The following is a 26730-nucleotide window of genomic DNA, read 5'->3' on the forward strand; positions in this document are numbered from 1 at the left end:
GAAGATACTACAGTCTATTACTCTGACCAATGTTGTACCACTGGTTTCTTTTGTCAGTGTGAATCCAACCATTGTCTCCGGTTTATAGTCCAAGCTCCTGAGAATCTGTTCTGTATAGTACCTAGCATGTCCTGCTCCCTGACTGCAGGTACCTACACACAAAGGTTAAACAATTCAAACAGCAGAACAAAAAAACCCACCAGATAAAAAACAAAATAACATTTTTAATTACTAATGGTCTTGCAGGAGTTTAATGATTTCCAGCATTTCTAAAGAAAGGTCAAATTACTAAAACTCATGTATTTACTGTAGAGGCCCAATTAAAAAAATGACAACTTGACTAATAAAATTGTAATTCATCCAGACAAACGGGTTGTGGGATTTTTTGTAGCACATGATTCAGATGATTTTTAAAATAGAATGTCATCAAAAAAAGAACATGGCTCTTTTCCCTTGTACATGTAGCAGTGAATGCAAGCACTGTAACAGCCAAATAACACAAACTCCACACTGGCACAAAAGTGGCAGTCTTAACTATTAGTCTTTATGACAAAAATGCATATTTAATAAAGTATAAACCAGAAAAACTAGTAACTTAAAGCTGCATAGTTAAGAGTGTTTAGCAAATTTACAGGTCAAATACAGAACTTAAAAAGCAATAAATATTTTCAACTCACCATTGTGAACTGCCCACATTATGCGGAAAGCTGGACCACCAATCTCATCAAAAGGTTTCCTACGGGTAATTACCTCCCAGAGAATAATACCCCAACTGAAAACATCACATTTTTCACTGTAATTGCTACCTGGAAGAAAGCCATCAATATAATTTGTCTCTTTTCTATAGAACACATGAAAAAGAAGTACAGTTTGAGCTGGTAAATAGCTCTATATGCTTCCTTTCACTTAACATTTGTTTAGCTGAGAAAAAAAGTTTTCTAAAGCTGGCTGATTCATGCTAACTTAAGTCTGAAATCATTTGGCAGTAGGAATGTTAAAAATGCCTCTCTCTGGAAATAAACCCTGTTCACTTGGGAGTTACCCTGAAATGATAAAATGCATCAGTTTTCTTACGCAATATAAATCACAATTTATTAAGTTTCAAAGATCTCTTGCATTCAGGTTTTAACTGACTACACTTCCTATAAACATTCTTCTTCAACTCATTTCTTCCATGTTAGTCACAATACTTTCCTGCAGAAATCAGGAGGTCTGAGGCCCAGCTAGAAATTAATCTGGCTTCAGCAGTCAAGGATAACATGAAATGTTTCTATAAGTATGTCAACAGCAAAAGAAAGACCAGAGAGAGACTCCATCCCCTGCTAGACGCAGGAGGAAACACGACAACGAGTGATGAGGAAAAGGCTGAGCTGCTTAATGCCTTCTTTGCCTCAGTCTTTAATAACAAGACCAGTTGTACTGAGGGAATCCAGCCTCCTCAGCCAGAAGACAGAGACTGGGAGAATGACCCCCCTGCAATCCAGGAGGAGACAGTCAGTGACCTGCTGCATCACACAGACACACACAAGTCTATGGGACCGGATGGGATACACCCGAGGGTGCTGAAGGAGCTGGCTGGGGTGCTCACTAAGCTGCTTTCCATCATTTACCAGCAGTCCTGGCTGACCGGGGAGGTCCCGACAGATTGGAAATTGGCCGATGTGATGTCCATCTATAAGAAGGGTCGGAAGGATGATCCAGGAAATTACAGGCCTGTCAGCTTGACTTTGGTGCCCAGGAAGCTGGTGGACCAGCTCATCCTGAGTACCATCATACAACACATGTGGGACAACCAGATGCTCAGGCCCAGTCAGCATGGGTTTATGAAAGGCAGGTCCTGCCTGACAGACCTGATCTCATTCTACAACAGGGTGAGGATGAGGGAAAGGCTGTGGATGTTGTCTGTCTTGACTTCAGTAAGGCCTTTGACACTGTTTGTCACAGCATTCTGCTGGTAAAACTGGCTGCTCGCGGCTTGGATGTGCATACGTTTCACTGGGTGAAAAACTGGCTGGATGGCTGAACCCGAAGAGTTGTGGTGAATGGAGTTAAATCGAGTTGGTGGCCGGTCACGAGTGGTGTCCCCCAGGGCTCGGTGTTGGGGCCACTCCTGTTTAACATCTTTATTGATGATCTAGACGAGGGGATCGAGTGCACCCTCAGTCAGTTTGCAGATGACACCAAGTTGGGTGGGAGTGTTGATCTGCTCGAGGGTAGGGAGGCTCTGCAGAGAGACCTGGACAGGCTGGAGCCATGGGCTGAGGCCAACTGCAGGAGTTTCAATAAGGCCAAATGCCGGGGGCTGCCCTTGGGCCACAACAACCCCCAGCAGCGCTACAGGCTGGGGGAGGAGTGGCTGGAGAGCTGCCAGTCAGAGAGGGACCTGGGGGTGTTGATTGACAGCCAGCTGAACAGGAGCCAGCAGTGTGCCCAGGGGGCCAAGAAGGCCAATGGCATCCTGGCTTGTGTCAGCAATAGCGTGGCCAGCAGGGACAGGGAAGGGATCTTACCCCTGTCCTCGGCACTGGTGAGGCCACCCCTCGATTCCTGTGTTCAGTTTTGGGCCCCTCACTCCAAAAAGGACATTGAATGACTCGAGCGTGTCCAGAGAAGGGCAATGAAGCTGGTGCAGGGTCTGGAGCACAGGTCGTAGGAGGAGCGGCTGAGGGAACTGGGGGTGTTTAGTCTGGAGAAGAGGAGGCTGAGGGGAGACCTCATCGCCCTCTACAGCTCCCTGAAAGGAGGGTGCAGAGAGCTGGGGATGAGTCTCTTTAACCAAGTAACAAGTGACAGGACAAGAGGGAATGGCCTCAAGTTGCTCCAGGGAAGGTTTAGACTGGATATTATGAAGCATTTCTTTCCAGAAGGGGTTGTTAGGCGTTGGAATGGGCTGCCCAGGGAGGTGGTGGAGTCCCCATCCCTGGAGGTGTTTAAGACTCAAGTTGACATAGCACTGAGGGATCTGGTGTAATTGAAAATGGTCAGTGTAGGTTAATGGTTGGACAAGATGATCTCAAGGTCTTTTCCAACATACAGTATTCTGTGAATTATACCTATCTCATTATCAAGTATCATCAGTGTTCCCCAGCCACACTCTGGGAAAAGAAATAGCTTGTTTTCCTACATAACTAACTGTTAATAACAAGTTCCTCGGTATGTAGTAAAGGGGAAGTACATCAAATCTTTACATTACACAAAAAGCAGACAAAGATGAAGTTATAAGAAAGCGAGCAGTTGAAAATGAAGGCAATTATGCTCAATTTAGAGACACTAACTGGAAAATTCTAAAGATAAAAGGTGATCAGAATAGGGAGTGAAAGTAATGACAGTGTATTTAAATGTCAGAAGAGTTTGAAATTACTTAAGGATCTCAAAACCAGCACAGTCCTGGGGAAATAGCTCTCTGGTTGTGTTTTATTTACTTATAAAATAAGAAGCAGGAGCTGTCTAAAGGTATTCCCTTGTGGAAGTCTCAGCAATGACACAAAGATTCCACATCTTCATGTAATTAACTGTTTATTACTAACATGATAGAGTCAGCTCAGTGCTGTTCTTCAAAACTGTGCATAATTATTTGGCAATATACAATCATACAGATTTTTAACTAAACATTAGACTTCTGCCAAGACTCTTTCAGCTGTTACCTCAAACTTTAATACACTGACTGAAATAAAGAGTACACGATGCTCTTATTTCTTATACCAAATTCATTCACAGTTGCACCCCTAGAAAGAACGCATAATACTGACACTGTAAATTCTTGTTACCTTCGAAAACTTCAGGTGCCATCCAAGCAGCACTTCCCTTATTGTTGGTCATGTGTGTTTGAATATCACAGGCTGTACCAAAATCGCAGATTTTTAGAACTGTCCCCCCAGCTACCAAGAGCAAACTGTCAAAGAAAAAAATAAATAAAAAATTGTAGTATGAAGGAGTCTGGTAATAAACCACTGATTTTTTTTAATCCCAACAATCATTCAAATATAGTTGAATACCTAAGGCTTTGCTTCCCAGTGCTATAATAAAAGTTTTATAATTTGAGAAATAAGTATGGTCACTTGCACATAATCTGAAGATTGTAATTTATTAATATTCCTACATGCTAGATTTTAAATAAGTATCTTTAGCCATAGTAAACCACTAAAACAAAATTAGTCTTTCAGAGGTTGAAAACCAACAAGTACTGTAACAATTTTATCAGAATGATCATCTCCCATTAATGTCAGTCAATGTAGCTACTTATTTAAATGAAAGCACTCAAAGCGTGGCTTCACATTACAGTTTTATCTGGTAATAACTGCAGGCTACCACCAAAAGGGGATAATCCTGCTGATCTCCCCCAATCTCTGTTTCCACCTAATCTGCGGAGCCAGATCTGAAGCTGTAAAATGAGTCAGATAAACAAACTGACTGGGCAGAAAACTATTCATTTTTGTTCCAGTGGAAAGTGATGGGAGAATTGGCAGGGGCAGTGGAACAGGCAGGAGGGGACAGAGGAGGATGGCCATGTGGGGCAAGAGCTCTAATACATCAGATTAAACATGATGTTAAAATCAAGCAATCAAACAATCCCCTTACCTGATGGTCTCTTATTGAACACCACAACTCACTGTAAAATTCGGGCATTTTAAATGCCTATGATTAGAATCCCTATCAAAATCCTCTTCCATGATGCAGGAGAGGAGCAGGATGTGTTTTCCAGTTTAACAGAAAGTAACTGAGTACAGTTCATTGCATATACTATGCACCATTATTCTGTAACTGAAGCTTCAAATGCACAGCTTTCATTTACAGTATAGTACATTCAATAAATTCAGTATCAATTAAAGGTACTTCTTTCAAATGCAATGAAATTATTACAAATTATCTTAAATTCCAACTGTAAGAAAATGTGGAATATGAGCCATAAACCTACTTTGGTGGTTTCAGGTCTCTGTGAATTAAAGCCTTTGGTTTCATACTGTGGAGATATGCCACTCCTTGGGAACACTGTAAACACCAGCTCATGGCATGTGCAGCAGTATAATGAGGCAGAGGTTCAGCACCATGCAGCACTGCAAAACAAAGGCACAAACTAAAAAGAACTTTATTGCATATTACAACAGATACAATGGAGTTAACAACATACCAGTCAGAAAGCTCTATGGAATCTAATTAATTACCAATGCCCCATTACTGTAACTGAAATAACCTTTTGCAGACTGTTAAAATAATGGAAATGTCAAAATATTTTCCATTTTTTAGTATGTTTTTCATAATTTTTTGATGTTAATATGAAAGGTACTGCTTGCTCTCAGCTATCACTGGTAAAGTCTATGTTAAACAAATGCTCAGGGAATTGACAAGTTAAAGAAGAATCTTTCCAGATGTTCCACTAGAAAACCTTAAGTGACTTCTATAAAATATAACAAAGTGATATCAAGAAACAAACCAGTGGACTGAAAAGTGTTTTTTAAAAGAACACTCTTTTCTCCTTAAAATATTTTTAAGAATTTCAAAGAACCAAAAAATGTCTAGGGTTGGAAGGGACCTCTCGAGGTCCATCGAGCAGGGTCAAGCAGGCCACCTACAGCTGGTTGCCCAGGACTGTGTCCAGGTGGCTTCCAAGTATCTCCAAGTATGGAGACATGTGTATGAAATGACTTTATGTTTCAGATCACGTTTGCTCTAACACTAGCACTTCAGCTCCAGGAAGACACTATGTTGAAATGATACTCACCATTGTATAGAGAACCTCCTTCAGCATACTCCATAACAAGACACACCTTTGGGGGGGAGGGAGGGGACAAAAATTAGGGATATTTTAAATGTAGGGGTGGAAAACAAATTTTCTAAACTGAAAGGAAAGTTCTTTGAGAGGAACTGCAAAGTCTCCATATCTAAGCTAATGGAAAATTTATCTATGAAGTAGAGTCAGTTTGAATGATACATATTTACATATAAGAAACAGAAATCAGTTTTGTATCTGGGTTCCCACTGTAAGTTAGGAAAGAAGAAAATGACCTCCCTCCCCACTAGTCTTGAAAAGCAAATGCTATCTTCAAACTGCAACTCATTCGCCTTTACTTTTTTTTAATGGTTTACAAAAAATATTAAATACCACGTCAAAAGAACTTCACTAATACTAAGAAGAAAAGGGATGCAGCATTATTTTAACCAGTTAAATAGTCCATACAAGAATTAGCTAAGGATCCATCTGTCCCGTCACAGTACTTGCTTTTCTGCTTTGAGAATCTGTGGGACTGTTTGCAGCTGTGGCAAAAAGAAAGCAAATCCTCAAAATTGCATATGTGAGAATAGGAACTGATTTACAAGCTGTGAATCATGTGTCACTAATGTATTTTCTTTTTGTATTGCTGATTTGCAATTAGTAAGACTGTAAATATGAATGATGCTATGTGTGTAATACACCAGAAGCCATTCTGACAAACTGAAGTTTAATCCATGTTTAGAAATAGCTTTGAGTTTTTCTGGAAAGAAAAAAATACCAAACCCTGGAAATATCAACCAATCTATGTATCTGTATGTTTTCTTATTATAGCTAAAACATACAAACTATATACACAATACATATTTTTGTGTATAAAATACACTTTTTGTGAATTGATGTTTGCATATGTTAAGCTAGTTGCCTTTTGTCATACTGACAAAGGTGTAACTTACTGGATTTAGACAGGCTCCATATAACTTGACAATATTGGGATGGTTTACTCGTGACAGTTGTCGAAGCTGCAATATAAACCACACTTCATTTCAAACCATGGGATGAACTACTCCTTTATTTTTCACATCTATAAATCATACACCACAACAGCAATTACAGTTTTATAAGTCTGCATAACTCTAGATGGTGATTTTAGGAATTACAAGACTGATGTCCCTGTTTGCATTTTAATTTATGTAATTAGGTTTGTATCTAACTGAAACTGTATTTTAAAAGAAATGTTGAAGAAATGTAAATTTAAAAGAAAGTATTTTTTTCATGGTGTAGTAAAATCATTCGAGTCATAAGCACTGTACAGTTATGACCTCTATAGGTTTGGTGCTCTTCCTGGAACCTCCAAATTCTGGAATCTTGATTGTCTGACTACATAAACAATCTGATTCATATTGGCTTTATTCACAAATAGAAGATTACTGTTCTAAAAAAAAGCCCAAACCCACAACCCTATAAGCAGCCAGTTTAATATTAATGTGACATAGTTCCAAGAACCTAATTCATAGAACCAAGAACCGCCTGTACTGACAATCAGACTATTTTGCACTGAATTTTTCTTTACCAGTAGGTAAAAGGGAAGGAAAAAGGAATTTTCTTCCCTTTACACAGACTTCTGAGGCAGCTTATGCTGTTCATTGTCTAGAGAGCTAGTATTTTTTCTGTACACTTCAGAAGTTCTAAAAAACCTGGAGTATTACAACTGATGCACTGTGTAGGGTTTCCTGAATCCCAGTAATTACTGAAGAATTTGTGGGATTATCTTCTCAGATCTCTTTGGACCACAAAAATGCTAAGCGACTGATCAAATCTATTCAGTATTAAATTACACTCAGATTAATAACATTAAAAGCTTTCCATGGCAATGAACAACATACAAATATTTACTCAGAGAGGCCTATTACAAATGTTTCCCTTAACCCTTCAGCTCATTACATTTTTAGATCCAAAATTAAGATTTGTTTTTAACATATACTGTCTATCTTGATCATCCTAGATTCTTACTGATTAAATACTAAGCAGCATATCGCAATATATTTCGTTACACAGCTAACTTTTGATTCTAGAAAATGTTACGTATCTTGGAAAGTTTATCAGTATATCTGAACTACTCAAGATCTTCCTGAAGTAGACACTGAATGAAAAGAGTGATTGTCCTTAAATGAGTTACATGTATTAATAAATTCATATGTAAGAAAAAATAACAAAATGATTAGAACTGCTGAAAGAACTAAAAAACAGTTTAAAGTATGGACCTGACTGTTTGAAGAACCTACGCTGTAGCCCCTGGAAGTGTTAATCAGCTTCAAGATTTTGGCAAGTATTTCAGCTGCACCCTGACTCCACACTGGGACAGGATCTAGGAACTGGTGTGCCAACTGTGTGTCCTCCTCTCTCCTCTGCCTTGCCTTCCAGCTTTTATGGGAAGCAGACTAAAGGAGCTGCAATGTGCTCTGACAGGTGTCCTGTTCTGTACGACAGGGGGCCCAGGCCTGTACTGGGTACCATGGCTGCATTTACCCTGTAATACAGACATAGCTTCGTATGCTAAATGCACCCATGAATTTAAGAAAACAAGCTCTACCAAACCCTGTATTTTCCAGCAAACTTACTGCACCTCTACAATGAAGGCTTTTCTTTCAGATTCACTTTCTATTTGTTTGATGGCTACATCTTTAGCTCGCCATTTTGCCTTGCAGACCACACCAAAGGCTCCTCTTCCAACAACCTAGAACAAAACATGGAACACTTAGTTAAAACTTGGTTTTATTTGCTGCACGGAACTTCAAACTGAAAGAAAATTTAACTTAGAAGACTGAAGACATACAGAATTGAGTTTTGCAGCAGCAATTTACTATTATGCTGTCAAAGCATAAATGCTGCTTAGCTAAGCTTCCTCCAGAGATCTTCTACAGAAGAATTGGAAACACACATACAAAACATTTTATTATTAACATGCAGGGACAGTATTTCAGAAAAATATGATCTTAATTATTTCAAACAAGATTTGCTCACGAAGCAGAGGAATGATGGCAATTTTTTTTTCCCAGATTTGACCAGTGAAATGATATCTATCTGCTGTTGTTTATTCTTGCTACTAATAGGAATTCAAACTCCTGCAATTTAAATGCATGTGCAAACAACTGCACAGGACTATGAGGAAGTTGGGATGAGGTGTTTAATGTGCTCAAAATTATCCTTTAATTTTCTCACAGATGCCTCAATAATGAGAGCGGGAAATTCCCTTAAGAGTCCTTCAAATAAGCAGTGTCTGCATAAACAATGCTTTCTCTGTTTTTGTTGAGGTCTGATTTCTAGTATATTTGGAATTAACATTGCCTAAAACTATATAAAACCAGACAAGTCAACGCATCAGTGTAACTTCACAGAAGCAGTAGTAGCAGCTTCTGCATACTGTATTATTCAAGAACCCCTGAATGTGAAGAAGCTCTAACACTACCATTATTTGAAGTAGTTCCTTAAAACCAAGCACAAAACCGAAAGCAGGATAGAGAGAAAAAGTGTCCTTTTTCTATGAGGTCACTTCCAGTTACTGGTGAGTTATAACCTATGGTTAATTGAAATTTCACTTATTTTAATTGAGTTCTTAAGGAGGAAAATGGCAACATACAGAAATAACAACAAAACATGTATATGCAATGTAAAGTTGAAACTAGAGTGTCACCAGCACAGTGACTGTAACCACTCCAGGAAAGCACAGACAAGCAAGTTGTTACACATATGCCCAAGAGAAAGGTGGTGAGGAGGAAGAAATGGAAGGCATACAAAAGATAGGACCTCCTCCAACTCCAAAAAATGCAAGGCAGGGCAGATGAGAAGGATAGGGGTGAGGGAGAAACAAGGGGCTAGGTGTGCTAGTCCTGGATTCTCTATTTGGCCCTAGCAGCCTTTTTTCTGCGCTGGTTTTAAAGGCATTCTGTGCTTGTGTTCCTCGTCATTGACTTCAAGTAATATCATATGTATCCCAAGGAACAAAGCAGACACCTCTAATGAAATAAAACGCTTTTCTGGGAGATGAACAAGAAGAGAAGGGAAAGGAAGGGGAGTGAGGAGAGGGTGGAGTGGAAGCATTTACAAATGTGATTATCATAGCAGTTTATTAGGGCAGAATTTGATTTTATTGTCTTCCTTAAACAGATAATGCACAAACAAGAGTATTATTTTGGATAGAAAAACACACTTCCCCAAATTACAAAGCTCTTCACTAGAAAGTCATAGTTACTTATGAGTTTATCCAATAAAAATTGGAAAAGATTCTTGGGGGTGGAGGCATGGGAAGAAATAGTCAAAGTTAAAATATAGAGACGCAACATAACTAAAAGACCCACAAAATGTTCAGGCATATTACATCCACATTATAAATGTCACACTGAATTTTATAGGTTCACCAGTGAATTTACTCCTTAACAGAATGGTTTCTTAAAAGAAAAGTGTGGTGTTAAAAGATTTGTAGGAGATCAGTGAATAACCACACATTCACGATGCTGAAACAAAGCAAACTGTCTGCTGCCTGAATGCTCACTCTTTGAGGAAAAAACAATTAATAATTCTACCTTTTTTTTTTTTTTTTTTAGATGCCTCCCAATATAGCAATAATCCAGAATATAAATTAAGAGTGCTGGTCCAGAGAAGGCAACCTGGTAGACAGGAATGTACAAGCATCAGACTGTACTTGTCAAGGCTCCACACCAAAGCAAACTGACTATCATTTATGTAAACCATGCTTGGGTTAGGCTCTCACTACATGCTTTCCTAATAAATAAATAAATAAACAGTGAAGCTGATTTTCCCTGAGAACGGGGTAGAAAAGGCTGCAGGTACATAGCTCAAGACCTGCTAAACTTTCATGATGAATATGAGAAAGTCTGCAATCAAGAACCCAGTTTGAAAAGGGGAAAAATATAAATTTAAAAAATAATCAAGATTTTGCATTACGAAAGATGATAAAACAGTAAGTAAACCCAATATTTTTGAAATAATTTTGAAATCTCACATAGGATATGAGACACGGCTGCCCAGCCATGGCAATCAATGGCATTTTCCTCTTCTGGTTTCCTTAATACACACAAAGTAGTATTTTTCGCTTTTGCATTACAGCATGCATGTAGCCTTCCAGGAACTAACTCCTGGCTTCTCACCTTTACTCTTCACTACAGTGATTCACAGACTGAGTCTACCACAAGACATCCACAGCAGATCCAAAGAACGTGCCCCATTCTGTCCCGTGTACAAAGGAACCTGTTGATTGTAACCTCCTCCAGCTACAGTACAGGGCCTTGACTGTTCTCTTGATATAATACACACCAACTATTTTCTTGCAGTCCATAACTGAGATTAGAAACACCAACCCATAGGAATGATAGTCGAGCAGCCTATGAAAATAGTGCATATAGACAAACTGGAAACAGTGAGTCACCTGAAGACCTGAAAGTCCCAAAATAGTCTCCCTTGATATTTCTTCTTCTCTCTCAGACCATGTTTTGAATAAAATTACCCAATTCACTGGGGTTGTCAGCTTCCCACCTTCTTCTGCACGCATAAGAGAGCTGTGCACTACAACCCCTCTACCCACCGTGCACAGCTCATGACCAGACCTACACTTTCAGAAAAATCTCATCAGTCTGTGTGTGTGCCCCATTAAGTCTGCATTTCACAGAAGTGTCAATTTACTGAGCACATGGAAATCATCCATGGTGGAAGCACATGTAACTCAAAGAGAGCATCTTGCTCACACCTGAGAAGTACTAAGGTCAGTCAGTTAAGGAGAGAAGGATGCCACAGAGCAACTCAGGCAGGATGAAGTGCACTGGCAGCAGCAATTCAGTTTCAGGTCTGCTGCTCCCCTACAATATCAAAGAACTCAAACTGGGAAGAACTGTCCCCTTCACTTCAGGAAGAAGAGGTGTGCATATAGTTTCTCCTAGCGGGATACAATTGGCCTTACAGTTCAAGGCTGAGCAAAGCTCCTTTTAGAAGGCTCCTTTTAATGCACCTTTTCTCATACTCCTTCATGGTGTTTGACTACAGCTCTGTTACATTTAATCCAGTGATGAATAAAAAATATTGCTGTTTGAAAACTGTATATTTGTCAGTTAAGATTGGTCTCAGATACATTTGATAAAACTGAACGAAGCAATTTGACTTTTTTTTTTTACTTAGCCTGAATAATTTACAACAGTTTGTGATAGATCAGGCTTACTTTCTTCAGCTAGTCATATCTTTCCTTGCTGAAAAGACTCATATATGTCCATATATACAAACGTATTCTGTGTATTATGGATATAACTTTAACATTATGACTATGCAATATGTACTATGTATATTGATATATTAAATATTTTCCACATATATATAAAAATAAAATCACATGTATAACAACAAAAAAAAAAGCCCTAGTATCTCTTGCATTTAATTCCACATGGTCAAATTCAGCCCATAAGTCAATACAATTGCATACTGTTCCCCTGAAGAGAAATCCATGGCTATTTGCAAGTTTAATACCAAGAATTTGTATATGTATTTCCAGTTCATATACTAGAAGAACCATTATTTTTCAATTCTGATGTATTTTTCAATAACAGTTTTGTTCAATGAAGAAACTAAGATTAACATGTATACTGCCCAATGTGATGTTTCACATTATGCCATGAATGTCACAGTACTTGGGCTCTAGTTGAAAAGTGGAATAAATTCCAAGAATCAGATGTACTTTTTGAAGTCCTGCTAATGACTGGGGAAAAAAAACCCTCCCCCCCCCCCCCCCCCCCCCCCAATCAAGTGTCAGATACCAAGAGGAAGAGTTTACCAGGCAATCTAAATCTGAATTATGTAGTAGAAAGCTGTGAGAGACCATCAGATACATAAATTTTACCGTTGGTGAAAAGTTTGACAAATGACTATGCAGTCAAGGTTTCATAACAATTTATCAGTGACTTGGTGCCTGCTTAGGCAGAGGGTTGAACTTGAGAAGAGGACACGAATGCACTGAATATTTACCTAGGATACAGGGAAAACAGAGGAGAGCCAATCCTCCACTAAGGCAGTTCAGACTCTTGGACAGCATATGAAAGGAGCAACCATCAGAAGCAATGATGGATCTGATACAAACTTGAAGTTTATCATATGTGCAAGCCCAGTATGGCTTTCTTTCTTAATCCAGAGAAAGTATCTTATTCATCGTAAAAACATCCTTTATAATTGACAGAATGCAGCCTGTGGTGGATTCAACTCATATTTCATTTTCTTCCTTTAAGTTTTCACTGAGCTTATTCTTTAAAGGAGTTAAGTCTTAGAATTTGTTCGAACAGTTTAAACACTACGTTGTTTCCTTCAACACCGTGTACTGGAACTAAGTAATTTAATAGCACAGGAGGGAGGCGCTGCCTGAACTTTAGTTTCTTCATGCTCATTCCTTCTTGTCCCCTGCTGTTGGTGCCACACCATATGTTTGGGCAGTAGTGCATATTCTGAATTATATGAAGCACAGTTAATGGAATTATTGACACAACAAATCAATAAACAGCAGTTGATCTGTAGCACTGTGTACAGTTGGAAAATGATCTAAAAATAAACACGTTCTTTTGGTAAAAGATTTTGGCCCTCTAAATATCTTCTAGGAGAAAAAAGGAAAATATAGGGCAGATGACATGTTTAGAAATAGAACACCAGTGCTTTTACTTCTACTTTTCCACAAAAGAGAATGAAGTTTGTCAAGAACCATTTGGTTAGTACATGAGAAAGACACATTTTAAACTGGCAACAATTCTTAAAGATTTAAAGATTGAAAAGTATATACAACTTTATTCTTCTCCCCATAAAATTCATACCAGTAAAAAGTTATGTTTTACTGCGTGACATGGTAAAAGAAAGTGTTTGCATGTTTTCCAGATAATGTATTTGGAGTATTATTTAAAGAATATGAACCATACAAGAACTCTGGAACAAACATTGTCTCTGTGTACAAATAGTATCAAATGCCGTACATAAACAAAGATACACGATACTGACTTGTAAGTATGTAGACTATACTGACTGGTAAGTATGTAGACTAGAAATCATGCAGGAAATAGAGACTGCAGATATGTTAAGGATGTATCTTGTCCTAAGGGATGGGACCAGTAATCCCCCACCCCAAAACAAAAAGCATCTCTGTTTATTCACGGCACCCTATTACCCTATCAGATGTCAAAACGTTGGAAGAATTAATTTCAACTTTGCATTAACTGCACAAGTTCTCTATTCACTCAAAAGTATAAAGATGCAAAGTTTTCTCCTCTATCCATGAGGTTTCCACGTTAAGTTAGCTCTGCATGCTTTATACCTAGTGCTTTTCCTTCTAAAAAACCCTTGCTGTGTATGTAAGACAGCAATAAAATATAATAGCTCCCTGGTTAGCAGATACAGTATTCTTTGGAGAATTGTATTCATAATTCGCAGTATCTACATGACAAATTTGTTTACGATTTTGGGAAGCAAGACCAGCAACCAAAAAGAAAAACCCAGCACAAACCCAAAAATCCTCATGCTTCCAAACAGACAGCAGTCTCTGAATTATCTTTAATATCTATGTTCCTTTGGTTACTGGTATATTTGTAAATGAAAGGTTTATGCAAACTGACTTTTAGATTTCTCAAGCTTCAGACACAATGCAAGGGTGGGGGATATTGGGGGTGGGGAGGTCATGAAGAACAGTTTACAGTCCCTAAAAATAATATGCCTACATTTTCTATCATTCATTCAACCAGCCTCAAATTCCAACTTTGTTTCCTCTGTGTGTGCTATGCTTTATTAAGCAGGTTGAAGCAAATCGGCCCCGTGCCACAGATGACTGTGGCCAATACCCTGGCAGCACTATTAGGAAGGAGTTTAGATCTGCCAATTCTTACAGCTACATTCTTTGACTGGTTAAGTTTATTTGTACTGGTACGCAACTCATTTGTAAACGTCCCTTTCCCTTTCTGGGATTCATACAGCAATGAAAAAAATCCCAAACACCAAAACTGCTGCCCCCCCCCAGCAATCCCACTAATTTTAAGTAAAATAAGTCGCTGAGGTTAGATTTAGCTTCCAAGTTTCAATTTGAGTTATGCAAAACATTGTAAAAAAAAAAAAATTTCTTAATGAAAAAAACTGGTTATTAAAAATCAATTTACATTCTTAACAAATATACATAACTTCTTGCCACAAACTAATACATTGGTCTGTATTTAGGGCATCATCTCTTAGATCTGCACAACCCTGTACAGCTTTTATTTAGTGACTTGGCTATATGAATTTAGTTGTTTTAAGAAATCATTCTCTTTTCAACTTCTTCAGAGTATATTTATGGAGAATTAAAGTATCATCATCTATCTTCCTAAAATTAGTGGTGTTTCCAGAAATTCTTCCTTTGCTCTAAACACACAACCAACCCCTTTCGATAGCTCAGTAGTTCTAAGAAACGTGTCCATCTCAAGCAAAGATAACCGTTTATCAGGTTGTACTTTCATTCCAGCTTTTTACATAGATAGCCTTTTACACATCTGTCTCAAGAACTGAACTCATTTTAATTACCAGTAATTTAAAAACATTAACAAAACACTTGTCTGATGCTCTAGTATGAATCAATTTGTTCCATTCCAGCAGCCCAGACAGGAGATTCTAGTTTTAGACACAAAATGCTGGGTAATGAGGCACTCAGGGTGAAGGACTCCAACATGAGTTGGGCTTGCTGGGCTGGCACAGTCTAAAATTACTGGTCTTTGAAAAACAAATAAGCATTCTGCGGTCAGTAAAATACTGCTAGAATCCACTGGGTGGGATAAATAAGGGATATGTGGAGCTTGTTCTGTTGTTTTCGTTTTGTGTTTTGTTTTCTGTTTTTTGGGGTTTTTTTTTTTGTTTTTTCTTAGGGAGAGGCCTTCCCAGCACCCCCCAGTTTCTGACAGCAATTACATTGTCACTCAGTTGTGACCTTAGCTGATGCATTAGACTTGGAACTTTATTATTTCCTCATAAATCCACATCTTGCTTTCATCACTGGAATAGAAGAGCCTGTGAGGTTTTTCCCATGCATTCTTTATGAGAGTAAAAGATGAATTTATTTTACCGGATGCAAATTGATTCATTAAATAAATCTGTATGTCTAGAAATAAGTGTAAAGTCTTACATTACATTAACAGTTTAACTAGCTTATTAGCCATCTTCTAACACTTACTGCACACTAAATTTCATCCCCATGAAATTGGTGTTGTGTAATTTCCACTATAAATTCACACTCCAGCTGACAATTCAGCTATTTTCTTATGTAGATGAATGAAGAAAATCTTACATTGGTAATAATTAAACAAAATTTAAATAGTGATTTAAATCAGAAATATATTTAGAGTAAAGCCACAGAAAATTCTGATGTAAGTTTTCACCACATACTAATTTTCTGCCTTTGCTTCTGGATGCGCAACTTCGCACCTTGAAGGCTCACTTTCCAGAAAAGGCTGAGAAATTGTAGATGTGACTGACTGCAGACGGATTCCTAACTACCACCCTTGGCTCATGAGCCTTTTGTACTCGTGTCAGATAGCCAAGAATATTGTTCAGATCTCAGATCACACCTGCAATTCTCATCCAATCTTATCCCAATTTTGCAGATTGGTATTCTACAACTGGACACAATCTCCCCAGACATAAAAACGATAGAAGTAGTAACAACTCCATGTTCAGCAGCAGCTTATGCAAATCCGCTTTACCTTGTAGTGTAATGGACATAACCAGTCACTGCATCGCATTAACTTTTAAAAAGTTAACTAATAGAAAGGGGAGCAAAAACCAGTTGTCTCACTGTATTCCTCATTCTCTTGTCTCTGAACTGTTCTGCTCCATACCTGCAAGGAACACATGCAGTTCTTAGCACACTTCTCAGACAGTTAATGAAATTATTCAACCGTTTCAAAAATGTAGGTGAACATGCCATAAATTGCATCTCCTTGGTTGCTGGCACCTTAACTAGGTTTTCCAAATTAAATATTTAGAAATCTTACCTGTTCATCTTAAAGAAAACATTACCTTAAATCCCTTAGAATTAACTACTATTGCCCGAATAGATCGTTGAAAATAAACTTTAGTGTATACTACAGTATACCAACAGACCATTAAACAACAGTTTTCAAATAATTTACAGTTTCAGACTGTTCAGAAGTAGCTTGCAACTATGCAAGTATGGCAATGGTTTTCAACCTGGTCACATCAAACAGTGACTGGGCAGGGCCACAGCATGCATGACCAGACATGCATCTTTTGGCCATGCAATCCAAGGCATACACACATCATGTGATGAAGAGGTCTGCGTTTTGGTCATGTATGGGACTGTTATCGAGTTACACGAAGGAGGAAGGGCTGTGGGATTTTCAGGAAAGAGTGGCAGGGAGCAGGTTGTCAGACCAATTCAAAACCAAAGTCTGTTCATCGCTTAGATGTGAAAGCTCCTCTGGGAGGAAGAGTATTTAAGCTAGATTTTAAAACAGGGCTATTAGGCTTTTTATTGTTAACTTGATTTCAGTTACATTAACTTTTCAGATAAATTCTGTTGTTTTATTTATTCATTTATTCAGTTTCTAACGATTTGTCTATTTTATACCTGAAAACTTAAGAGAGGACATTCTTACAGTCAAAATTTGCATGGTAAAGTAGGGAACATTTCTGTTGAACCCAAGTTTTACATTGTTTTTCCCCTTCTAGTTTTGAAGATGGTCCCACTGTGTCACATCAGTTTTGATTTGATTCCAACTCGTTCATAATTATTATATCTGTATTTTACATCAACCTAAGCACTTTAGATAGTTACAGGCAGCTTGGCGTTGGAGACATGTTTAACTGGTGGGAAGTAACACGACAGTACAGTTAGTCGTGTGCATGGTAGCTAAAACACCATATGGTATATTCTTGATATTACTCACTAGAGTTTAACCAAACCTAAATGAAAGCATGCTTTATGGATCTCTCATTTATTAGCAAGGACTCAGGGCCTACAAGTATTCCAGAACTTCAATATCTATTAATAAACCAGTGGCAGAGTGGGACTGCTATCTGCTGACAAGACAGCCTTGATAATACAACAGCAAAGCTATGATTATACAAGCATTTGAGTTCCCAGTGTAGATCTGTTGACACTCCATTTTGAAACATCTTAAGTTTGCCAAGTATATTAAAATCTGACCATTTTGAATCCTTACAGTCATTTAAAAATCCTTGAAAACTTCCAATCCTGAAGTGAGAGCACAGAAAATCCTCAATAGCAATGTGTATTTTGTTATGACTGCAAAGTTGACTATTTGTGCTGAAACTGCAACGTAACTAAGAGGTCAACACCCACAGTTGAGAAAAACGAGGTCTAGGTATGGTCTTTAGTTCACCTGTTTTATTGTAAAGTAGATCTTATTTCTTCCTCTGTGCAATGATGGTTAGACTGCATACAGCACTATGGTATCCCCATTGCATATAAGAATTTCTGGTAGGACAGGTACACTGAGTGCAACTCAAAATGCTACACCAGCTGTCATCAGATTTTCTCATACAGAGGACACTTTATCAGAGCTCCCCTGCTTATATCTCCAACAAGGATACTACTCTGAGGATAATGCCACAATCACATTAACTAAAGCACAAATTACTGTTTAGGCATCTTCTCTACATATATATTCAAGCATATAGTCCTGTCTCAGCAGGTGCTATACAGGTATGTAGAACATAGTCAAGCCCTGAACACTAAACCTTAGAATGATGAATTCTAGTCATACCAAATACACACCATGCAGCTCCACATTTCCTACATAAAACATAGCAGTATAATCCTTGCTAACAGCCTTCCCAAGGTTATCATGAGGATTAAAGATCTGTATGGTATTTTATTAATTCAAAGTGCTATATCTAACATATTAGATGTGCTACTCACTTCTATAAGCCACCACAGGACATGTTTTTCTGATGGATAAATTCCTATCAACTTTATTTTCTTCTTTGGGTGAGAAAAGCCATTTCTCCCAAAGCATGTGATTTGATCCCTGTCCATTAGTAAGTGTTGCAAAAATGTCAGCATATTATCAAATGAAAAAATACTTTCAGTTCCCAAACACGATAAATGTTCTCACTTCTGAGCAGTTAAATGAATAAAGGGAAGAGGAACGATTAGACTTACAGCCAAAAATCTTCACGATTGCCCACAGAAAGGGGAAAGGCCATCTTTCAGAAAAATATTATTTTCTGAGAATTTCCAGTGTCTTCTATGATGAAAGACAAAGTTACCACAATACTACTTGAATACAGCTGAAAGCACCATGGTGTTCTATGAAAATATTGCAGATTTTATGTTCTGTGAACTCTCCAAGGCCACAAGAGCCCACCATAATAATTAAGAACAAACCAGTATCTAGCAAACCACTTCAAAAATGTGAGACGCTGGTTGCCATATTTATAAAAGCTACTACACAAAACTAAATTCATTTCCACATGAACTATTTAAGAAAAGAGGGCAATTACTACTGAAAGAGAAAGATACTAATCTAGGAATAAAAGACAAATACTGTTTAAGCAGTTTTGGGTGTCTGTTAGGTCCAAGTTGGACTCATCAAATTCATTATGGATCTGTATGAAGCAATTTCATTCCTGTAGAGATGTTAGCAGGGGAGGAAGAAAAAAAAACAAACCTCAACAGCAGCAGTATTTTTGTGTGATTCTGAGAGTTAAACAACGTTGTGGTATAGACATACTACTGAGCCCTTCATTAAAGCATATAAGGTATCCTAGATGACACCCATCCTACTTTCACAGGAAATCCAGACAGACGACAGGTACCTACTAAACTCTGTACTTAATGCATTTTATTTCAGCCTCAAAGAATTTAAGGCAACAATTTTAATATGAAAGTAAGAACTACAGAAGAAGAAATACTTGCTTCTAACTGTTATACGACAACTCAATGTCACTTCCTGGGTAACGTGGACAAGTCACAAACGGAACGTTACAGATCCACGAGTGCTACATCACTAGCCTATGTTAAGAAAAAAGAAATAATAAAAAAAGTACGTCCTTATAGCTAGCAGAGCTGTAAATTTAGCAAATAATTAACACTGGTATGCTAACTATACAGAGAGTGGTTCAGTTCTGTTCAGCGGCAGAAGGAGAAAGCTGGGGCACACAGAGACCCGCAAGAAACAGCAGAATTAACAGGTCGCTCTTGTGACAGCGTTTGACACCCATACTAAAGTGGGTGGCAAAATGGGCGGCGAAACTTTAAAATGAAAGTCCTGACTAAAGTTATCCCGCTTAAAGACCCCAGGACGCGGCGCCCGGCTGGCAGAAGTCAGCTGGCACCTCCGCCCCCAGCCACACCGCCTTTGTTCCCCGGTGCCAACCGCTGCAGCATCCCGCGGGGCAGGCACCCCCGGGCAGGTACGCGGGGGGGGCCGGCAGCCCCGCGCACCCAGGGAGCCCCCAGGGCCCCTTCCGCCGCGGGGGGCCGGCGCCCGGGAGGGGAACCCCGGGGGCTGCGCGGGAGGCCCGGCGCCGCGGCGGGGGCCCGCCTGGCCCCTCCGGCTCGCCCGCAGGCCGCGCCCGGGGAGCGTGTGCGGAGAGGCCGCCCGGCGGCGGGGCCCTTACTCACCTCTTCCACCTCGATCTCTTTGTAGTCGATTTCTTCGAAGTTGAGGACCGGGGGGGTTTCAATCATTTCAGCGGAGGCGGCCGCGGACATCCCTCCTCTTTCACCTGGGGGAGGAGAGGCCAGGGCAGGCCGGGGGGCCGGGCCGGGGCTACGCGGGGCGCGGCGGCGACTCCTGCCCTCCGCGGGGGCGCAGGTCGGGGCGGGCCGGGCCGAGGCGCCGCCTGGGCCGCCGCGCGGGGCGAGGCCGCATCCGCGGCGGCCGCGGGCCTTAGTGGCGGCGGGCGGGGGCCCCGCCGGCGGCGGCGCCGCCGCTCCGCATCCCGCGCCCTCCCGCGGCGGCTGCCCTAGGCCGCGGCCTCTGCGGAGCCCGGGAGCCGCCTCGGCCGCGCGTCCCCGGCGGAGAGAAGGGGTCGCCCCCTGGGGCCGAAGCCGGCCGCCTCCGCCAGCCCCGGCGGCAGCGGCGGGCGAGGGGGCCGCGGCGGGGGTGGGGGAGCCGCTCAGAGCCGCGCCGCGGCCGCCGCCGCTGACATCAGAGCCGCTTCCTGCTGCCCCGGCCGGGGAGGCGGGGGAGGGAGCGCCGGGGAGGGGGCGGGAAGGGGAAACGCGCCGGCAGCGGCTGCTACTCAGGCGGCCGCGGCGGGGCCACGGCCTGGCGGCGGCACCGCCCCGCCCCGCCGCCCGCCTCCGCCAGGGGGAGCCGCCGCGGCCCCGGCCCCGCTTCCTCTTCCTGCCGCCGCTGCCGCAGGGTCGGGCCGGGGCCCGGTGCTGCCGGAGGAGCGCGGCCGCGGCGGGCGGCGCTGGCTGCCCCCCCCAGGGCAGGGAGGACATCGCCGTCTCAGCCGGGGCAGAGGCAGCCGGGGGCTCCCCCGAGCCTCTGCCGTGCGCGGCGCCCCCCCGGGGGTCCAGCTCGCTCCCCGCGGCCGCACGGTGCCTCTGCTCGGCAGGTGGAGGCGGAGGGCCCCGGCCGAGGCTCCGCCACCGCCGTGCGAGTGCGGGGCAGCGCGCCCCCGGTGCTGCACGGCATCACCTTCCCGAATACATCTCTGTCCCCCGGGGCAGGAGGCGCACGTGCGGGGGACATGCGGCTGGGGACGCGCTTTCTCTGCAGGCAGGAGCGCGGCGTTGGGTGGCCTGTGCTGCTGAGCCCCTTTCTCAGGGGGAAGCACTTGTGTAGGAGCGCAGCTGGGGAGCAGAGAGTAATTCAGCGAATGATGTAAACACACAGCAATAAGGGGATAGGACTCGGGAATGAGCGTATACCTTAACGGCCCGTTCTCCGGGCCCCAGCTGCTGGGGATCTCGGCCCACTCTTGCAACAGCTAGCACCCGCTTCCACTTTTGGCTGGAGCAACGCCTCACTGTTCTGGCGGTAAATCTCCCGGGCTGAGGCTTCAGGGCAACTCGCAGTGTGAAATCAATGCTGGGATGAGTGGATGTAGCTGCTGTTTCACTGAAACAGCTGTGCTTCGTTTTGATATGTTTAGCCTCGGGGCCATATGTAAAAAATTATGTTATTGTACAATACTGTTAATAGTACATAATTTTAATAGATATAGTAAGCTTTCCTAGATCTTCCTCTGCTAAAATGCTCGTGCATGCCTGTATCTCAGTGAAGTCTTGTAAATGGGGAGATCGAGCTGCTTTACAGAGCCAGCCTGAGAAAACTGCTTAAGCAGCTAGGAAAATCAGGGATGAATATGGGCAGTGACCTGTCGTGGTGGCTCAGCTGTTAGAAAAGCTAAAGTGGAAGTGCCTCTGTGAGCTCCTGTGCCTTGTGACAGACTGTCATTTTGGGTTGTTTGCCCTTGCCTTTTTCTGTCAGTTTTAGCAAATAGTCCAGGATTTCCAGGTGTCTAGCAAAGCAGGAATCACAGACAAGCAGTGATGGTGCGTGTACTGGTAGACCGTGTTGCATGCAAGATGAAACTAGTCTTCAGAACAGGTTGGGTCAGTGCAATTACATTGTGCAAACAATCTGTGTGTGGGGGGGGAGCAGACTCTCATCGAGTTCCTATTTTCTGATATGATTTGGTCCAGGAGGATCTAAAGAGGCTTCTGTTAGTCATGGGAAGGTTCCAGGTACCACAAAATCTGGCTAACACCCGCTTCATTTGGCAGCGGGATTATTCAGAGCCCCTCATTTCTCAGAGGTTGTATATTGGTTTGGATGTTCATACTGACCTTGGTGCTCTCCAGATATGTGGTCTCTGGATGATTTCGATCTAGCATCCCCTTATGCCTAGAGGTGTATTTGAGTTTCGTTTTTATGAAAGCTGCCCTTAGTACCCATCTTGATCATACTGTGACGTAGCGTTACGAAGTATCATGTTTGTACCTGTACCTGACCACTTAAAGGAAAGCATATCACTTTTGTATAAGCAGCTACTACTGTCTCAGCTGCTGAGTGTGCAGTGTATTGCTTTTTGGAAGATGAAAAAGATGGATTTCTGAGGTATTCAGAAACTGCAGATCAGATCAAAACCAGACTCCTCTCACATGAATTCATAGTGCTGGATGAATTGCTTCAGTTCTCTAAATAGTTTTAAAAGTGGGATTCAAGGCAGCCAACATAAAGCCAACTGAAGCCAAAGAGCAGGGGTGAATGAAAAACGTGTGAAAATCTTCTTGAGCATGGTGTCAGGCAGAATTCTGAACTTAAAAAGCATGTTTTATTTGGACACATATGCTATGCACTGGGGAAGGTGAACCACATCAGTACTTTTTGGAAAATTGGCTAGGTGGGTGGTGGCACTCTAGGTGACAATCGGTGATATCTAGGAGAACTAACTGAATATTTGGCTTTTTGTTAGGCTTCACAGACCTCTCTTAAGGATATATATGAGGCAAGTGACAGTTGCAGTCTTTTATATTTTAGTGGTGAGATTTTTTTTTTTATTACCTTTATTATTTTTTTTGTTGATGAGAATTAAGAGCACAGAGGAGAGCATTCCAATTATAGTTGCTTGTAAGGTTCATTTCCTTTCAGAAATTGATGTAGAAATATGTATCTCAAAAATAATGAGTTCTCCCTTTGTGAAGGCAGAGTCATCATCATTATCAAAATGTCACTATTGTGAAGTTCAGGGGGTGTTTTAAGGATGTGGTAATTTTGATATTATTCTTTTTGTTTTATGACTGACACAGTCTTAATTAGCTGTGTGTTGGGGACTGAGTATAACTTGTACACCCCCAAAATAGAACATTTAAAATATTTATTCAACAAACATGTTTGAAGGGTGAAGGAAAAGAAAAGTTGCATTCTCCACAGGCTGTTTTTACCTGGGAGAAAAGCAGCTCTTATGTTCAGGAGAAAAAACTAGAAACTGGGAAGCCCACGTTCTGGGTCTTAATGGCCTGCCTCTAACATAGGGAAGAAGTTATACTGCCAGGAAGGTGAGCACTTAAAAGATTGTTAGAAGTCTTAGGATACCGTGGCCAGAGCACTCACAAATGCTCAAACCTGAGATAACTGCTGTGGAGCTCTTTGTAGCTCCTGTCATTGAGCAGGTTTAAGAGCTATATTTTTTCAAAAGATGAGGCAGTAGGTGTTATACAAAGTACAAAGTAAGTCTACAGGGCCAGCCTAACAGACCTGAGACTTAGTCCAAATATCTGGATATCTTTGCTTAAATTTATCCACATATACAGCATCTTACAGCTTAGAATTTGGGCACATTTTCATGAGTACAGAAGAAGATGCAGATATATTATCCTGGCTACCACCTGTCCCGTCCCTTAAAATTACTCTATGTAACAGTTGTAGGAGTTCTTTAAGAAGAGCAAATCAGCATTATTTTTCTCTAACTCAGTTTAGGAAAAAGTTAAGTGCCGCCTTCTTTCAAAAGATTTCAGCTTGTGTTTCATTTTCAGTATATGCAAATTTTTTTTAGTTGGTAAAAATATCTCATTTTAAGTGATGGTAGAATGATACTAGAAAGTCATGTGGGATGGTCTATACCTACAAGAAAGGTTCCCTTCTAGCTTTAAGCACAGGAATAGTTCAGGTTTCTGAAAAGACAGACTCCCTCCATTTTTTTTCTTGTTAAATATTGCCTTGTAAATATGAAGTTATATTATCTCAGTTCATGGGAATCCTGTGTGGTTAAAGACCTTGACGGCAGCTATAGAACTGGTTGTGAGTCATCAGCCTTGCCTCACCTGTGTGTTGGAAAGTGTCTGGATGTACACTATTCATAGGAAACCTGCAGGAATTAAAAGGAGAGTAGTTAGCCTGGATGACTGAGTGACACAAGCTGGTGGATGAACTGTCTTGTGCATTTTCTTGCAAGTGTGAGGCCAGAGCAGGTCCCTGGTGAGCAGTAGTATGGAGCACACTATGAAACACTTGTGCTGTACAAATTCAGGTCCCATCCAGGGGGAACCCAGAGAAGCCTGCTTCTTGTTCCAGCGCAGGTACAGTGGAGAAATCTGAGGACAAATCACCTTGATGATATTGAAAGGTTTCTGTTGCTCAGCATGGCAGAGTTGATGCCTAATCCACTCTTCTCATGTAGCTCCTTTGACTCTTATGTTAAGATTTCCCAAGAGGAGGTTGCAGCATGTTGTGTGTCAGATTTCAATATGATCTCAATGATTTCACCAATTCTGTCTTGCATTAGTGGTTTGCAAACTCTTGCAAAGCAGCACAAGGGTGTCTTCTGCCAAATACACTGAGATGGCAGCCCCAACATGCTTCTTGTTTTCTTATTACTTCTTTCCCTTTATGGGAAGACTTCCCCACACTATGAAAAGTCTTCTAAAAACCTATGAATTTCTTCAATTGTGGTGTGCCTTATAATTTGTAATAAAATGCATATATTAAATAAATAAAAGCCTTGCAAAATAAATGTATGAGATGCTTTGCTAAATACCAAACACAACTGTATGCAAGGAACTGTATTCACTTCAGTAAAAATAAAAAGAAATTCTCTTGTATGAATGTTACAGAAACTCAAATGGTCACAGTTGTTTCTGAACCTTATTTTGCCTTCTGAGTCATGTTAGATCTCTCAAAGTTTTCCAGCAGCCTAAACCACCAAGAGAGCTAGGAAAGAGGTGTAGTGCAGCCAACTGTGCAGTAAGGGCAAAGTAAAGGTGAGAGATAATCTAGATGCAGTCCTGAAACCTAGACAGTGTTTCCCCTGTTGCAGCTATCAGCTACTGGGGTTGGCTGACTAAGTGGCTAGTGGGAAAAAGATACTAAAGAATTTAGCACACAGATGAAGGACAGATGGATGGCAATAGACGGGCTGATCTTCAACTGAGAGCTCTGAAAGACACGGTACATGAAATTTCTGATAGAAGATGTTGTTAGAGATAGGCAGAAATGTTGCCAGGTAGCAAAAGTATTTCATAAAGGTGCAAAGTCTGATCCAGGCATCTAAGTATGTGTTGGTCTGCTCTCAGTAGGCTTTAAAATAAAATGTGAAGGAGAGAATAATAAAGAGCATGGAGGTAAATGGAATGAAATATCACATCTTTTTAATCAAGGGTAGATTATCTCAGATTAACAAAAGATCATTTTTGATAAATTCTGTGATATTTTTAGGCAAAGGGAATGGATGGAACTGTTCTATCTTGATTGTATTTGATATATTGCCTTGTGGGAAATTATTAATTAAGTTGGACATGATAATCATTAAAAGAATGGAAAGTGGGTAAAGAGAGTAGAGGAGTAGCCAGAAGACAATGGGGAGTATCAAAAGGGAAGTATTGGAATGAAGTTATAACAGATTTTTTTTTTTTTTGTAAGATTCAATTTTGAGAGCAACCTTGTTAATAATTTTGTAATTGATGTTGATAAGAGAAATAGAGGACAGTGATTGTGGTGACACACGTTTAGACAGTGTAGTTAATAAAGAGGAAGATAAGAATATCAAATGGAAAAAATCAGATGACTCCAAGGGCAAGAGATATAAAGTGGTTAATATTTAAAATATTAGAGTGCAAGTTTATGAATTAGTTTGAGAACTTGTAACATCTTGTTATCCTATAACAGACTTATTGGAAAAAGATGAATACAACTTGTAGGTTTTAAGTGGTTTTAGGAGGACTATGAGTCTTGTAGATAATGTGCCTAGAAAAAGGTGCAAGCTTATATATCCTGTATCATATATCCAATAAAGCTGTACAAGGTTATGTAGACTTCATCTGAACAGTGTTGGTTATCTGCTTTCCAAAAAAAATTGGGACCTAACTTGTTGCAGAGAAAAGCTACCAAGATGGTCAAGATAAGAGAGGGCTTACCACAGAAGGGAAGATAAAACATGTCGTCATGTTTAATCCTGCAAAACACAGAGAGGATATATCTTGCCTCTTTTAAAGGAGATTGGAAAGATAAAGATATTGGGGAGGTAAACAG

At 40.8% G+C, this 26730-nt stretch overlaps 1 protein-coding gene across 13 annotated transcripts in view; it reads right to left on the minus strand.

Annotated features, from left to right (window-relative positions):
- The window catches only part of MAP3K7 (mitogen-activated protein kinase kinase kinase 7), a 48233-nt gene extending 27721 nt beyond the window's left edge, over positions 1–20512 (minus strand). For 11 of the 13 annotated variants that reach the window (XM_074896055.1, XM_074896054.1, XM_074896051.1 and 8 more), the window contains exons 1-7: positions 20370–20512; positions 8334–8444; positions 6664–6729; positions 5720–5765; positions 4916–5054; positions 3768–3892; positions 678–806 (exon numbers count right to left, since the gene is read on the minus strand). In XM_074896055.1, coding sequence (XP_074752156.1) covers positions 678–806; positions 3768–3892; positions 4916–5054; positions 5720–5765; positions 6664–6729; positions 8334–8444; positions 20370–20459 — 706 coding nt within the window. In that variant the 5' untranslated portion in view covers positions 20460–20512. Of the gene's footprint in view, positions 1–677; positions 807–3767; positions 3893–4915; positions 5075–5719; positions 5766–6663; positions 6730–8333; positions 8445–20369 lie in introns of those variants that run through there. The other 2 variants (XM_074896048.1, XM_074896056.1) reach the window with 2 other exon arrangements.
- Between the last annotated feature and the right edge of the window lie 6218 nt (positions 20513–26730).

The sequence above is a fragment of the Athene noctua genome, chromosome 1 (genome assembly GCF_965140245.1).
Source record: "Athene noctua chromosome 1, bAthNoc1.hap1.1, whole genome shotgun sequence".
NCBI lineage: Eukaryota > Metazoa > Chordata > Aves > Strigiformes > Strigidae > Athene > Athene noctua.